The sequence below is a fragment of the Meleagris gallopavo genome, unplaced genomic scaffold (assembly GCF_905368555.1).
Source record: "Meleagris gallopavo unplaced genomic scaffold, MGAL_WU_HG_1.1 scaffold_65, whole genome shotgun sequence".
In the NCBI taxonomy this organism is placed as follows: domain Eukaryota; kingdom Metazoa; phylum Chordata; class Aves; order Galliformes; family Phasianidae; genus Meleagris; species Meleagris gallopavo.
The window spans coordinates 3,577-17,894 of record NW_028147076.1 but is presented as its reverse complement, the minus strand read 5'-3'; the positions used below and the strand labels follow the sequence as shown (position 1 = coordinate 17,894).

At 56.2% G+C, this 14,318-nt stretch overlaps 2 protein-coding genes across 3 annotated transcripts; one reads left to right on the top strand and one right to left on the bottom strand.

Moving 5' to 3' along the window:
• Window positions 1-6: 6 nt before the first annotated feature.
• Window positions 7-6,116, bottom strand: LOC146541849 (RNA-binding protein 10-like). Of its 2 annotated transcripts, none has more exons than XM_085215496.1 (4): window positions 5,988-6,116; window positions 4,357-4,461; window positions 3,118-3,282; window positions 7-1,791 (listed from the first exon to the last, which is right to left on the bottom strand). In XM_085215496.1, the coding sequence occupies exons 2-4, from the start codon at window positions 4,371-4,373 to the stop codon at window positions 1,515-1,517; spliced, it is 459 nt and encodes a 152-aa protein (XP_085071622.1). In that variant the 5' UTR covers window positions 4,374-4,461; window positions 5,988-6,116; the 3' UTR covers window positions 7-1,514. The 2 variants fall into 2 exon arrangements, with proteins under 2 accessions (XP_085071622.1, XP_085071621.1); XM_085215495.1 differs by having other exon boundaries at window positions 1,500-1,791; window positions 4,357-4,513; window positions 5,988-6,106.
• Window positions 6,117-6,379: 263 nt separating this feature from the next.
• NDUFB11 (NADH:ubiquinone oxidoreductase subunit B11) lies at window positions 6,380-11,833 on the top strand. Its single transcript, XM_085215497.1, is given in 4 exon segments — window positions 6,380-6,578; window positions 9,165-9,182; window positions 9,184-9,296; window positions 11,600-11,833. Coding segments are annotated over 4 exon segments (405 nt in total). The 5' UTR covers window positions 6,380-6,428; the 3' UTR covers window positions 11,724-11,833.
• The last annotated feature ends 2,485 nt before the right edge of the window (window positions 11,834-14,318 follow it).

The window sequence follows — 14,318 nt, the reverse complement described above, 5'->3', positions numbered from 1 at the left end:
GGGCGTGGCTACAGAAAGGGAGCAAGGTTAGCAGGGAGGGGGCGTGGCTAACGGCAGGGGCGTGGCTACAGAAAGTGGGCGGGGCTTGATGAGAGTTGGGGAGGGCTCTGTAGGGGGCATGACATGGTAGGGGGCGTGGCTACAGGAGGAGGCGTGGCTACAAGTAGGGACGTGGCTACAAGAAGGGGCGGGGCTTGATGGGAGATGGGGCATGGCTACAAAGGGGCGGGGTTTCATGGGGGTGGGGCTACACGAAGGGGGCGGGGTTAGACGGGGCGCCTGTGGTTACGGAGTAGGTGGGGCTCTAAGGGGGCGCGGCTATGTGGAAAGTGGGCGTGGCTGTGGAAAAGAGGCGTGGCTACAGGGCATCTCATGGTTAAAGGGAAAGGGGTGGGGCTTCAAGGGGCGTGGTCACAGGAAAGGGGCGGGGCAATGGGATTGGGTTGCCTATGGGAAAAGGGTGGGGCTATTACAAAGGGGCGTGGCTCATTGTGAGGGGGCGTGGCTACAGGAAGGGGGCGTGGTCATCAGTTAAGGTACAAAGAGTTGGAACTTTGAAAGTGGCAGGGGCGTGGCTTCACAAAAGGGGGCGTGGCTTCTGAAATGGGGGGTGTGGCTTCCCCCCGTTCATGGCAGTGAGGAAAATTTAAAGGGCCAGCGCACATTTGATCCCTCCCCAAAACCAATGCTGTACGACACCCCCCACCCGAATTTGTGGGAAAATGGGCGTGGCTTCTCAAAAGGGGGCGTGGCTTCCCACTCCACACAACCCAATGAGGAAAATTTAAAGGGCCAGTGCACCACATTTGATCCCTCCCCAAAATTGGGTTGTATGAACCCTCCTCCCCCCGGAAAAAAAGTTTGTGGAAAAGTGGGCGTGGCTTCTCAAAGGGGGCGTGGCAGTGAGGAAAATTTAAAGGGCCAGCACACCACATTTGACCACTCCCCAAAATCACGGTCTAAGACTCCAATATGGGGGTGCCCCCAAAGTGGGCGTAGCTTCCTCCCAAAGGGGGCGTGGCTTCTCAAAGGGGGGCGTGGCAGTGAGGAAAATTTAAAGGGCCAGCACACCATATTTGGCCACTCCCCAAAATCACAGCGTAAGACTCCAATATGGGGCGTACCCCGCAGAGTGGGCGTGGCTTCCCCTAAGGGGGCGTGGCTTCTCAAAAGGGGGCTTCCCTCCCAGTTTGTGGCAATGAGGAAAATTTAAAGGGCCAGCGCACCACATTTGGCCACTCCCCAAAATCACGGTGTAAAACTCCAATATGGGGCGTACCCTGCAAAGTGGGCGTGGCTTCCCCCAAAAGGGGTGTGGCTTCTCAAAGGGGGGCGTGGCAGTGAGGAAAATTTAAAGGGCCAGCGCACCACATTTAGCCACTCCCCAAAATCACGGCGTAAGACTCCAATATGGGGGTGCCCCCAAAGTGGGCGTGGCTTCCTCCCTAAGGGGGCGTGGCTTCTCAAAGGGGGGCGTGGCAGTGAGGAAATTTTAAAGGGCCAGCGCACCACATTTAGCCACTCCCCAAAATCGAGGCGTAAGACCCCAAAACGAAGACCCCCCCCCCCCAAATGGGTTGAGGACCCCCCCCCAAATTGCTCACATCGTTCTCGGTGGCCGCCTGGGGCAGCATTCGGAGCATAACGATGGTGCTGGCACGGGGCTCCTCCTCGGCTGCCTCGGGTCTGTAGTCCTGGTCCCTATAATCCCCATCGGCCCCAAAGGGCAACGGGGGGGCTGAGGGGGGGTCCCGCTTCCGGGGGGGGTCTGGAGACTCGTAGGGAGGCTGGAAGAAGGGGAGAAGTTGAGATACGGGGGGGGGGGAATGAGGGATAATGGGGGATTTGGGGGGTGGGGGGAGGAATAGGGGGGGAATGGGGGGAGATGGGGGAATTGTGGGGAAGGGGGGGAGAAATGGGGGAAATTGGGGGAGAATGGGGGAAATTGGGGAGAAATGAGGAGAAATGGGGGGAGAATAGGGGGAATAATGGGAAGAAATGGGGGAAAATTGGAGAAACTGGGGGAGAAGAAATGAGAGAAAATGGGGAAATTGGGGGAAATTGGCTGAAAAGTGAGGAAACTGGGGAGAAATGGGGGAAAATTGGGGGAATAATGGGGAAAAATGGAAGAAAATTGAGGAATAATGGGGAGAAATGGAGGAGAAATCGGGAAAAATGGGGGAAATGGGGGAAATTGGGGAAAATGGGGGAAATGGGGGAAAAATGGGGAATAATGGGGAGAAATGAGGGAAAATGGGGAGAAATGGGGGAAATGGGTGAGAAATGGGAAATTGGGGAAAAAAGGGGAATAACGGGAAAAATGGAGAAAATGGGGAAATTGGGGAAAATTGGGGAGAAATGGGGAAAATTGGGGAAAATTGGGGAAAATTGGGGAAGAAATGGAGAAATGGGGGAAAATTGGGGAAAAATGGGAAAATGGGGAAAATTGGGAAAAATGGGGAAATGGGGAAAATGGGGAGAAATGGGGAAAAATGGGAAAAATGGGGGAAATTGGGGAGAAATGGGAAAAGGGGAAAATGGGGAAAATGGAAATGGGAAATTGGGGAGAAATGGGGAGAAATGGGGAAAATTGGGGAAAATTGGGGAAAATGGAGAAAATAGGGAGAAATATGGGAAAAGAATGGGAAAAATGGGGAAAATTGGGGCAATTGGGAAAAAGGATAAAAATTGGGAAAAAAGGGAGAAATGGAGAAAAATGGAAAAGGGGAAAATGGAAAAAATGGGAAAAATGGGGAAAATTGGGGAAAATGGGAAATAGAGAGATTGGGAAAAATTGGGGAAAATTGGGGGCAATTTGGAAAAGTGAAAAATGGGAAAAAACGTGGAAAATGGAGAAAAACAGGAAAAAATGGGGGAGAATGGAAGAAAATATGGGGGAAAAATGGGGAAAAAATGGGGGAAAATTGGGGAAAATGAGAGAGATTGAGAAAAAATTTGGGGAAAATTGGGGGCAATTTGGGAAAAACGGATAAAAATTGGGAAAAAAACGTGGAAAATGGAGAAAAAGAGAAAAAAAATGGGGGAAAACGGGAAAATGGGGAAAAATGGGGAAAACGTGGGGAAATTTGGGGCAAAAACGGGGGGGCAAAAAACTGGGGGGGGGTCCCTGAAGTTTGGGCCGCATCCTGGGGTCCCCCGGTGCCCCGATAATCCATGTCGCGATAGTCGTGATCCCGTTGGCTGCGGGACCCCCCGACTCCAGGGGGGCTTTCGGGGGGGGGGGCGGCCCCATAACGCCCCGTCCGGTCACCCCGACCGCCCCTATGGGGGATTTTGGGGGGGGGGGGGTTAAAGGGGGACCCCAAAAAGCCCCCCACCCCAATTGGGGTCTCTCCCCTTCTTTTTAGGGTCCCCCCACCCCTTTTTGAAGGACCCCCTCCCCCATTTTATCCCCACCCCCCCACTTTTGGGGTCCCCTCCCCACTTTGGAGTCCCCCCCCCCCAAGATCTCTCTTTTTGGGGTCCCCCACCCCATTTTAGGGACGCCCTCCCCCATTTTATCCCCACCCCCCCACTTTTGGGGTCCCCCCTCCCCATATTTAGGGACCCCACCCCCATTTTAGGATCCCTCCCCCCCCCATGGGGTCTCCCCTTCTTTTTGGGGTCCCCCCTCCCCCATTTTAGGGACCCCACCCTCATTTTGGGGTCCCCTCCCCACTTTGGAGTCCCCCCCCATAAGGTCTCTCTTTTTAGGGTCCCCCCACCCCATTTTAGGGACCCCCTCCCCCATTTTATCCCCACCCCCCCACTTTTGGGGTCCCCCTCCCCTTTTTTAGGGACCCCACCCCCATTTTAGGATCACCCCCCACCCCCATGGGGTCTCCTCTTCTTTTTGGGGTCCCCCTCCCCCATTTTAGGGACCCCACCCTCATTTTGGGGTCCCCTCCCCCCCCACTTTGGGTCCCCCCCATAAAGTCTCTCTTTTTGGGGTCCCCCCTCCCCCATATTTAAGGACCCCACCCCAATTTTGGGGTCCTCCCACCCCCCATGGGGTCTCCCCTTCTTTTTAGGGCCCCCCTTCCCCATTTTAGGGACCCCCCCCATTTTGGGGTCTCCCACCCCCCCTACTTTGGGGTCCCCCCCATAAGGTCTCTCTTTTCAGGGCCCCCCACCCCCATTTTGGGGGCTCCCACCCCCTTTTTAGGGCCCCCCTTCCCCATTTTAGGGACCCCACCCCCATTTTGGGGTCTCCCACCCCCTTTTTAGGGCCCCCCTTCCCCACTTTAGGGACCCCACCCCCATTTTGGGGTCTCCCCTCCCCCACTTTGGGGTCTTTTTGGGGTCCCCCCTCCCCCATTTTAGGGACCCCCCCCTTTTTAGGGTCCCCCCCCCTACCTGCGTTCATATTCCATGTCTGATGCCGGCGCCTGCAGGCGGGGGGGGACGGTAACTGGGATGAACTGGGATGGACTGGTGTGGACTGGGATGGACTGGGATGGACTGGGAAGTCACAAAGGAGGCACTGGGATAAACTGGGATGAAGTGGGAAGAGCTGGGAAGAAGCAAAGGACACACTAAGATGAACAGGGATAGTACTGGGATGGACTGGGATTGACTGGGATGGACTGGGATGGACTGGGAGAACACAAAGGAGGCACTGGAATGACTGGGATGGACTGGGATGGACTGGGAGAACACAAAGGAGGCACTGGAATGAACTGGGATGAACTGGGATGGACTGGTGTGGACTGGGATGGACTGGGAAGTCACAAAGGAGGCACTGGGATAAACTGGGATGAAGTGGGAGAGCACTGGGATGAACTGGGAAGAGCTGGGAAGAAGCAAAGCAGACACTAAGATGAACTGGGATGGTAATGTGATGGTACTGGGATGGACTGGGATGAGCTGGGAGAACACAAAGGAGGCACTGGAATGAATTGGGATGAACTGGGATGAACTGGGATGGACTGGGATGGACTGGGAAGTCACAAAGGAGGCACTGAGATAAACTGGGATGAAGTGGGAGAGCACTGGGATGAACTGGGAAGAGCTGGGAAAAAGCAAAGCAGACACTAAGATGAACTGGGATGTACTGGGATAGTACTGGGATGGACTGGGATGAGCTGGGAGAACACAAAGGAGGCACTGGGATGAACTGGGATGGACTGGACACTGGGACTAAGATGAACTGGGATGGAACTGGGATGGGACTGGGATGGAACAAAGGAGGCACTGGGATGAACTGGGATGGAGTGGGAGAGCACTGAGATGAACTGGGAAGAACTGGGTAGAAGCAAAGCAGACACTAAGATGAACTGGGATGGTACTGGGATGAGCTGGGAGGACACAAAGGAGGCACTGGGATGAACTGGGATGAACTGGGAAGACACTGGGACGCACTGGCATGGTACTGGGATGAACTGGGATGATACTGGGATGAACTGGAAAAAATCTAAGGAGGCACTGGGATGAATTGGGATGAATTGGGATGGCACTGGGAGGCACTGGGATGAACTGGGATGGAGTGGGATGGACTGGGAGGAATCTAAGGAGGCACTGGGATGAACTGGGATTATACTGGGATGAACTGGAAGGAGTTTAAAGAGGCACTGGGAGGCACTGGGATGGAATGGAATGATACTGGGATGAACTGGGAAGAGTCTAAGAAGGCACTGGGCTGAACTGGGCTGAACTGGGTGGCACTGGGCTGAACTGGGCCGGGCCCCATAAGCCAACAGCCGCCACGTGGAGCCCCCAACCAAGCCCCGCCCACCTCATTACCATAACTCCTTCATTAACATGCAGGCCCCGCCCCTCCACAGCACCGCAAGCCAAGCCCCGCCCCCACCCACTCAAGCCCCGCCCCCTCCCTCCAAACCGACCAATCAGAGTACTTCTTTCCCGTTACGCTCCTCCCGCGCCAATTAAGGCCCCCTCGCCCCCATTCAGCCCGCTCCCCGTTAGGCCACGCCCTCTACCCGTTAGGCCCCGCCCCCTCCGGCCCCGCCCCGCCGCTCCGTTCCCACCTCCGCTCTCCGCCGCCGCCGCCGCCGCCGTTTCTCCGCCGCAAAATGGCGGCGCCGCGCTGCACCCGCTCCGCCCCTCGCCCTTCCCCGCGTTTCTATTGGTCGGATCGGACGCCACTCAGGCGATCCGCGGAGCTCATTGGTTCGCGGCGCAGAGGGGCGGGGCGGAAGCGGTGGGGCGTAACGAGGGGGCGGGACGCGGAGAGCGCGCTGTGTTGCTATTGGCTGAGCGCAGAGAAGACGCTCTCTGATTGGCGAACACGGAGAAAGAAGTGACGGAAATGGCGGTGGGGTGGGACTTAGCGCGCGTGCTGCCTTGCTATTGGCTGAACGACCCGGAGCCTCTCTCCGGTTGGCGCAACGGAAGGGGGCGGAGCGAAACCACCGCATAGGCGGCCGGGAGGCACCGGAAGCGGGACGGGAGGGACTTCCGGCGGCAAGATGGCGGCGCTGGGGAGGGCGATTCGGTCGTGGCGGAGTCCGTGGGGAGCGAGGGCGAGGAGCGCGGGAAGCGGAGCGGTCGTGGCGGCACCGCGGGAAACGATCGGAGCGCATCGGGAGGAAGAAACGTGGGAGGAGGCCCAGCGGAAGGTGGGCGGGGCCTGGGAGAGCGGGCGGGGCCTGAGGGGGGCGTGGTCTGGGCGAAAGGGGCGGGGTCTGAGAAAGGGGGCGGGGCCTGTGGGAGCGATGGGCGGGATCTGCGAGGTGATTGGCTGCGGGGGGTGGTATTATAATGAGGGGGCGGGGCGTCGTGTGGCTTTTTGGGCCTGGTTCAGTGCCTCCCAGTTCATCCCAGTAACTCCCAGTGCCCTCCCAATGTGGCCTCACATCCCCCATTCCTGCTCCCAGTACCTCCCAGTCCATCCCAGTTCATCTCAGTTCATCCCAGTCCCTCCCAGTAACTCCCAGTGTTCTCTCGGTGTTGCCCCACATCCTTTATTCCTGCTCCCGGTTCATCCCAGTAACTCCCAGTCCCTCCCCGTGCCCTCCCAGTATGGCCTTGCATTCCCCATTTCTGTTCCCAGTCCCTCTCAGTTCATCCCAGTACCATCCCAGTCCCTCCCAGTACCCTTCCAGTATGGCCTCACAGCCCCCATTCCTGCTCCAAGTCCCTCCCAGTGTCTCCCAGTTCATCCCAGTACCTTCCAGTGACCCCCCACTCCTTCCCAGTACTTCCCCAGTCTCATCCCAGTCCCCCCAGTTCCCCCCAGTTACCCCCAATTCCATCCCAGTTACCCCCCATTCCCTGCCAGTTCACCCCGTTTCCATCCCAGTTCCCACCCAGTCCCTCCCAGTTCTTCCCAATTCCCCCCCCCAGTTCCCCCAGTTCGGTTCCAGTTCCTCCCCAGTCCCTCCCAGTTACCCCCAGTTCCCCCCTGTCTCTCCCAGTTCGCCCCATTGCCCAGACTGACACCAAGGGGAGGGGCGTGGCCAAATGATCAGGGGCGTGGCTTAGGGAGAAGGAGGCGGGGTCTAAGACAGATGGGCGGAGCCTAAAGGTCACTTTAGTCAAAGAGGGGGCGGGGCCTAATAGATAAGGGGCGGGGCCAACAGACAGTGGGTGGTGCCCAGTGATTGGGTGGCGCCTACAAGGGGGCGTGGTCACAGGGTGTGGGCGGGACTTAACAGGAAGAAGAGGTTTGGGGGATTTCGTCCCGTTTTCGTCATTTTTTCCCTCTAACTTTTTATTCTTCCATTTTTTCTTCACTTTTTATCCTTATTTTCTTCCCCCCTTTTCCTTATTCTGTTATTTTCCCCATTGGTTTTATTTTCCAATAACTTTGGGTTTTTTTTCATCTCCTTTTTCCCTATTTCCCCCCATTTCTCTCCATTATCCCCATTTCTCCCCTAATTTTCCCCATTTCTCCCCAATTTCCCCCATTATCCCCCATTTCTCCCCATTATTTCCTATTATCCCCCTTTTCTCCCCCAATTTCCCCCACTTGTCCCCCATTTTTCCCCATTATCCCACATTTTTCCCCAATCTTCCTCATCATTCCCCACTTTTCCCCATTATTTCCCGTTACTCCCTCATTATTCCTTATTTCTCCCTCATTTTCCCCCAATTTCCCCCATTCTCCCCCAATTTCTTCCATTTCTCCCAATTATCTCCCATTATTCCCATTTTTCCCCATTATTCCCCATTTTTCCCCCATTTCTCCCAATTTTCCCCCATTTCTCCCAATTTTCCCCCATCTCCTCCCATTTTTGTCATTATCCCTCATTTCTCCCGTATTTCTCCCCATTATCCCCCATTTCTCCCAATTTCCCATTTCTCCCAACTTTTCCCCCATCCCCTCCCATTCCTTCTCATTATCCCCCATTTTTCCCTATTTCTCCCAATTTTCCCCCCATTTCCTCCCATTTTTTGTCATTATCCCCCATTTCCCCCGTTTCTCCCCCATTATCCCCCATTTCTCCCCCATTTCTCCCATTTTCCCCCCATTTCTCCCAACTTTCCCCCCATCTCCTCCCATTCCTTCTCATTATCCCTCATTTCCCCCATATTTCTCCCCATTATCCCCCATTTTTCCCCCATTTCTCCCAATTTTCCCCCCATTTCTCCCATTTTTTCATTATCCCCCATTTCTCCCCTTTTCTCCCCCATTATCCCCATTTCCCCCCATTTCTCTCCCATTTCCCCCATTTTCCCAACTTTTCCCCCATCTCCTCCCATTCCTTCTCATTATCCCTCATTTCCCCATATTTTCCCATTATCCCCCATTTTTCCCCCATTTCTCCCAATTTTCCCCCATTTCTCCCAATTTTCCCACCATCTCCTCCCATTTCTTGTCATTATCCCCCATTTTTCCCCCATTTCTCCCAACTTTTCCCCATCTCCTCCATTCCTTCTCATTATCCCCCATTTTCCCCCCATTTCTCCCATTATCACCTATTTCTCCCCCATTTCTCCCAATTTTCCCCCCATTTCTACCAATTTTCCCCCATCTCCTCCCATTTTTTGTCATTATCCCCCATTTTTCCCCATTTCTCCCAATTTTCCCCCCATTTCTCCCAATTTTCCCCCATTTCTCCCAATTTTCCCCCCATCTCCTCCCATTTTTTGTCATTATCCCCCATTTCCCCCCCCCATTACTCCCCCATTATCCCCCATTTCTCCCCCGTTTCCCCCCCATTTCCCCCCATTTCTCCCCCCACGCCCCCCCGCCCCCCCAGCACCCCGATCTCCATGGTTTTTTACACTGACCCTGCTGCTGATCTGATCAACGCTCGCGCCGTTTTCATTGCCGGGGTTTCGCTGGCGCTGGTTTTGGGATCGACCTTCCTGCATTACCTGCCTGATGGAGGGTAGGGGGCTGGGGGGGGGAAGGGGCAGTGGGGTCAATGGGGTCATTGGGGGCGTTGGGGTCAATGGGTCATTGGGGCATTGAGGTCAATGGGGTCATTGGGGTCAATGGGGTCATTGGGGGCGTTAGGGTCAATGGGGTCATTGGGGTCATTATGGGGTCATTGGGGGCGTTGGGGTCAATGAGGTCAGTGGGGTCATTGGGGTCATTGGGGTCAATGGGGTCATTAAGGGCATTGGGGTCAATGGGGGCATAGGGGACATTGGAGTCATTAGGGGCATTGGGGTCATTGGGGTTATTAATGGCCTTGGGGTCATTAGGGGCGTTGGGGTCAATGGGGTCATTGGGGGCATTGGGGTCATTGGGGTCATTAAGGGTCTTGGGGTCATTGGGTCAATGGGGTCAATGGGGTCATTAAGAGCCTTGGGGTCATTGGGGGCATTGGGGTCATTGGGGTCATTAGGGGTCAATGGGGTCAATGGGGTCATTAAGAGCCTTGGGGTCATTGGGGCCGTTGGGGTCAATGGGGTCATTGGGGGCATTGGGCTCAATGGGGTCAATGGGGTCATTAATGGCCTTGGGGTCATTAGGGGCGTTGGGGTCAATGGGGTCATTGGGGGCATTGGGGTCATTGGGGTCATTAAGGGTCTTGGGGTCATTGGGGGCGTTGGGGTCAATGGGGTCAATGGGGTCATTGGGGGCATTGGGGTCAATGGGGTCATTGGGGGCGTTGGGGTCAATGGGGTCATTGGGGGCATTGGGGTCAATGGGGTCATTGGGGCATTGGGGTCAATGGGGTCAATGGGGGCATTGGGGGCAATGGGGTCAATGGGGCATTGGGGTCAATGGGGTCATTGGGGGGCGTTGGGGTCAATGGGGTCATTGGGTCATTGGGGGCATTGGGGTCAATGGGGTCATTGGGGTCATTGGGGGCATTGGGGTCAATGGGGCATTGGGTCAATGGGGGCAATGGGGTCATTAAGGGTATTGGGGTCATTAGGGGCATTGGGGTCGATGGTGTCAGTAGGGTCAATGGGGGCATTGGGGTCAGTGGGGTCAATGGGGTCAGTGGGACAACGGTGTCATTAAGGGCCTTGGGGACTTGGGGTCAATGGGAGCATTGGGGGCGTTGGGGTCAATGGGGGCATTGGGGGCATTGGGGGCAATGGGGGCATTGGGGGCATTGGGGAATTGGGGGCAATGGGGTCAGTGGGGCCAATGGGGCATTGGGGTCAATGGGGACATTGGGGTCGTTATGGGGTCAATGGGGACCTTATGGGGACATTGGGGTCCGTTATGGGGTCAATGGGGACCTTATGGGGACATTGGGGTCAATAGGGACGTTATGGGGACATTGGGGTCGTTATGGGGTCAATGGGGACCTTATGGGGACATTGGGGCTGTTATGGGGTCAATGGGGACCTTATGGGGACATTGGGGTCAATGGGGACCTTATGGGGACATTGGGGCCGTTATGGGGTCAATGGGGACCTTATGGGGACATTGGGGCCGTTATGGGGTCAATGGGGACCTTATGGGGACATTGGGGTCAATAGGGACCTTATGAGGACATTGGGGTCGTTATGGGGTCAATGGGGACCTTATGGGGACATTGGGGTTGTTACGGGGCCAATAGGGACGTTATGGGGACATTGGGGCTGTTACGGGGTCAATGGGGACCTTATGGGACATTGGGGTCAATGGGGACCTTATGGGGACATTGGGGTCGTTACGGGGCCAATAGGGACGTTATGGGGACATTGGGGCTGTTACGGGGTCAATGGGGACCTTATGGGGATGTTGGAGCCGTTATGGGGTCAATAGGGACCTTATGGGGACATTGGGGTCAATAGGGACGCTATGGGGACATTGGGGTTGTTACGGGGTCAATAGGGACGTTATGGGGACATTGGGGCTGTTATGGGGTCAATGGGGATCTTATGGGGACATTGGGGCTGTTATGGGGACATTGGGGCTCTTATGGGGACATTGGGGCCGTTATGGGGTCAATGGGGACCTTATGGGGACATTGGGGTTAATAGGGACCTTATGGGGACATTGGGGCCGTTATGGGGTCAATAGGGACGTTATGGGGATATTGACGCAATTATGGGGACATTGGGGTCGTTACGGGGACATTGGGGTCGTTATGGGGACCCATTGGCTGACAATTAGGGCCGGGCTGCTTATAGGATCCACTCTACGGGACTCAGTGTGGGGTTGGGGGGGGGGGGGGAGGTTGGACGTCCCAACTTTGGGGTTGGGGGTCGTTACGGGGCGCCGCCATCCCCTATAACCCTATAGGTTACGGCAGTGGTCGCGCCGCGAGGCCGAGCGCCTCATTCGGGATCGGGAACGTCGGGGGCTGCCCCTCATCGACCCCAATTACTACGACCCCACACGTCTGGCTTTGCCCCCCCGGGATTGAGGGAGGGGGGGTCGACCCTATAAGCCCGACCCCAAATCCTCTCCCCCCCCCCCGTTCCTCACCCCATAAGCGTTATGGGTTCCTATGAATAAAGCAGGGGGGGGTTGTAAGTTTTTTAGGGTTTTTTTTTGTTGGGGGGGGTGGGAGGGGTTGGGGGGGGGTCCTATGGGATCGCGGAGGGCGTGTGGAACCCAAAACCCACCCCATAAATCCCGGGATCCCGTATAGACCCTATATAGATCCTAAATCCCACCTCGTAGACCCCAAGATCTCATATAGATCCTATAGTCTCCATATAGACCCCAAATCCGACCCCATAGACCCCAGGATCTCATATAGATCCTATAGTCCCCATATAGACCCTAAATCCCACCCCGTAGACCCCAGGATCCCATATAGACCCTATAAGGTCCATATAGACCCTAAATCCCACCTCGTAGACACCAGGATCTCATATAGACCGTGTAGTCCCCATATAGACCCCAAATCCCACCCCATAGACCCCAGGATCTCATATAGATCCTATAGTCCCCATATAGACCCTAAATCCCACCCCATAGACCCCAGGATCCCATATAGACCCTATAAGGCCCATATAGACCCCAATTCCCACCCCACAGACCCCAGGATCCCATATAGACCCTATAGTCCCCATATAGACCCCAAATCCCACCCCACAAACCCCAGGATCCCATATAGACCCTATAGTCCCCATATAGAACCCAAAGCCCACCCCATAAATCCCCTGGATCCCATATAGGCCCCATGCAGACCCCAAATCCCACCCCATAGACCCCATTTAGACCCCAAATCCCACCCCATAGACCCCAGGATCCCATATGGACCCCATATGGACCCCAAATCCCACCCCATAGACCCCAGGATCCCATATAGACCCTGCATAGACCCCAAATCCCACCCCATAGACCCCAGGATCCCATATAAACCCTATAGTCCCCATATGGACCCCAAATCCCACCCCACAGACCCCAGGATCCCATGTAGACCCCATATAGACCCTAAATCCCACCCCATAGACCCCATTCAGACCCCAAATCCCACCCCATAGACCCCAGGATCCCATATGGACCCCATATGGACCCCAAATCCCACCCCATAGACCCCAGGATCCCACGTAGACCCTATAGTCCCCGTATAGACCCCAAATCCCACCCCATAGACCCCAGGATCCCACATAGACCCCATATAGACCCCAAATCCCACCCCATAGACCCCAGGATCCCATGTAGACCCTATAGTCCCCGTATAGACCCCAAATCCCACCCCATAGACCCCAGGATCCCACATAGACCCCATATGGACCCCAAATCCCACCTGTAGGGGTCGCTATAGACACACATGGGGCCCCATATGCCACCTATACGGCCCTATAAACCCCCATAAGGCACCTATAGACCCCCATTAAGCCCCAAGAGGCCCCTTTAGGGCTCCCATAGGGCCTGTAAGGAGCCCTATAGGACATCCAGATGGCCCTATAAGCTCCTTTAGGTGCCCACGACGCCCATAGGGCCCCCTACAAGCCTCAGTAGCCTCCCTATATGGCATCTATAGGGCCCTAGGATCCCTTAGGAGCTGCTTGGAGGTACTTACAGACATCTATAGGGTCCTTTCGGGCACCTATAGGTCTCCATCAGCCTCTTTGGGGTCCGTATATGACATCTGCAAAGCCCTATAGCCTGGAGGTCCCTATAGATACGGGTAGGACCCCTATATGGCCCTATGAGCCCCTATAGGTTACACACAGACCCCCGTAGGGCCCATTTCGCCCAACTTCATGGGGTTCTTCGGCCCCTATAAGGTCCTACGAAGCCCTAAAAGCCGCCCCCGGAACTCCCCTTTGTGGGGGGGGCTCTATATATGGCCCCCATATGGCCCTATAGGGCCGCATGGACGCCGCGTACTTTTTGACCCCTCCCGGCCCCCGTACGCGCGCTGCTGTGTCACGAAGCCACGCCCCCCCGTCCGTGCGTGATGACGTCCGGACGGAAGCAAAGGGCGTGGCTTTGGGGGTCCATCGGAGAGGAAGGGAGGGGCGGGAGCTTTGGACCAATCAGAGAGCGAGCGGGCGGCGGAAGTCCTACCCTTCTTCCTCCCTCTATCCAATAGCATGCGAAGCGCGGGTCGGCGGCCAATAGGAGGAGAGGGGAGGGGCGGGGCTTAGAGGCGGGGCCGGGGAGCGGCGGGGAGCGGCGCCGCCATCTTGTCGCGGAGGAGCCGAGAGCTGCGGGCGGGACCCGGCGCGGGGCCTGGACAGCGCCATTGGTACGGAGCGGGACGGAAAGGGCCGAAAGGAGCCGAAAGGAGCCGAGAGGAGCCGAAAGGAGCCGAGAGGGGGCGGGAGGGGCCGGAGGGGGAGCGGGGGGGGGGAGCGGGGCCTAATTGGGGGGGTAATTAATTAACGGGGGGCTAATTAATTAACGGGGGGGGTAGCTAACGGCGGGGGGGGGGTGATTAGCGCGGGGTATTAATGGGGGGGCGTTAATTGGGGTTTGGTTGATTAATTGGGGGCTCCGTGATTAGTGGGGAGGGTGGTTAATTGGGGTGATTAATTAGGGGTTAATTAGTGGGGGACCC

What these genes read in the sequence shown, in the direction of transcription:
- LOC146541849 (XM_085215496.1), bottom strand. An exon ending in CAAACTTCAGGGACCCCCCC is followed by an intron (nt 1,792 to 3,117) that starts CCAGTTTTTTGC and finishes TCTCCCCTTCTT; the next exon opens with CCAGCCTCCCTACGAGTCTC.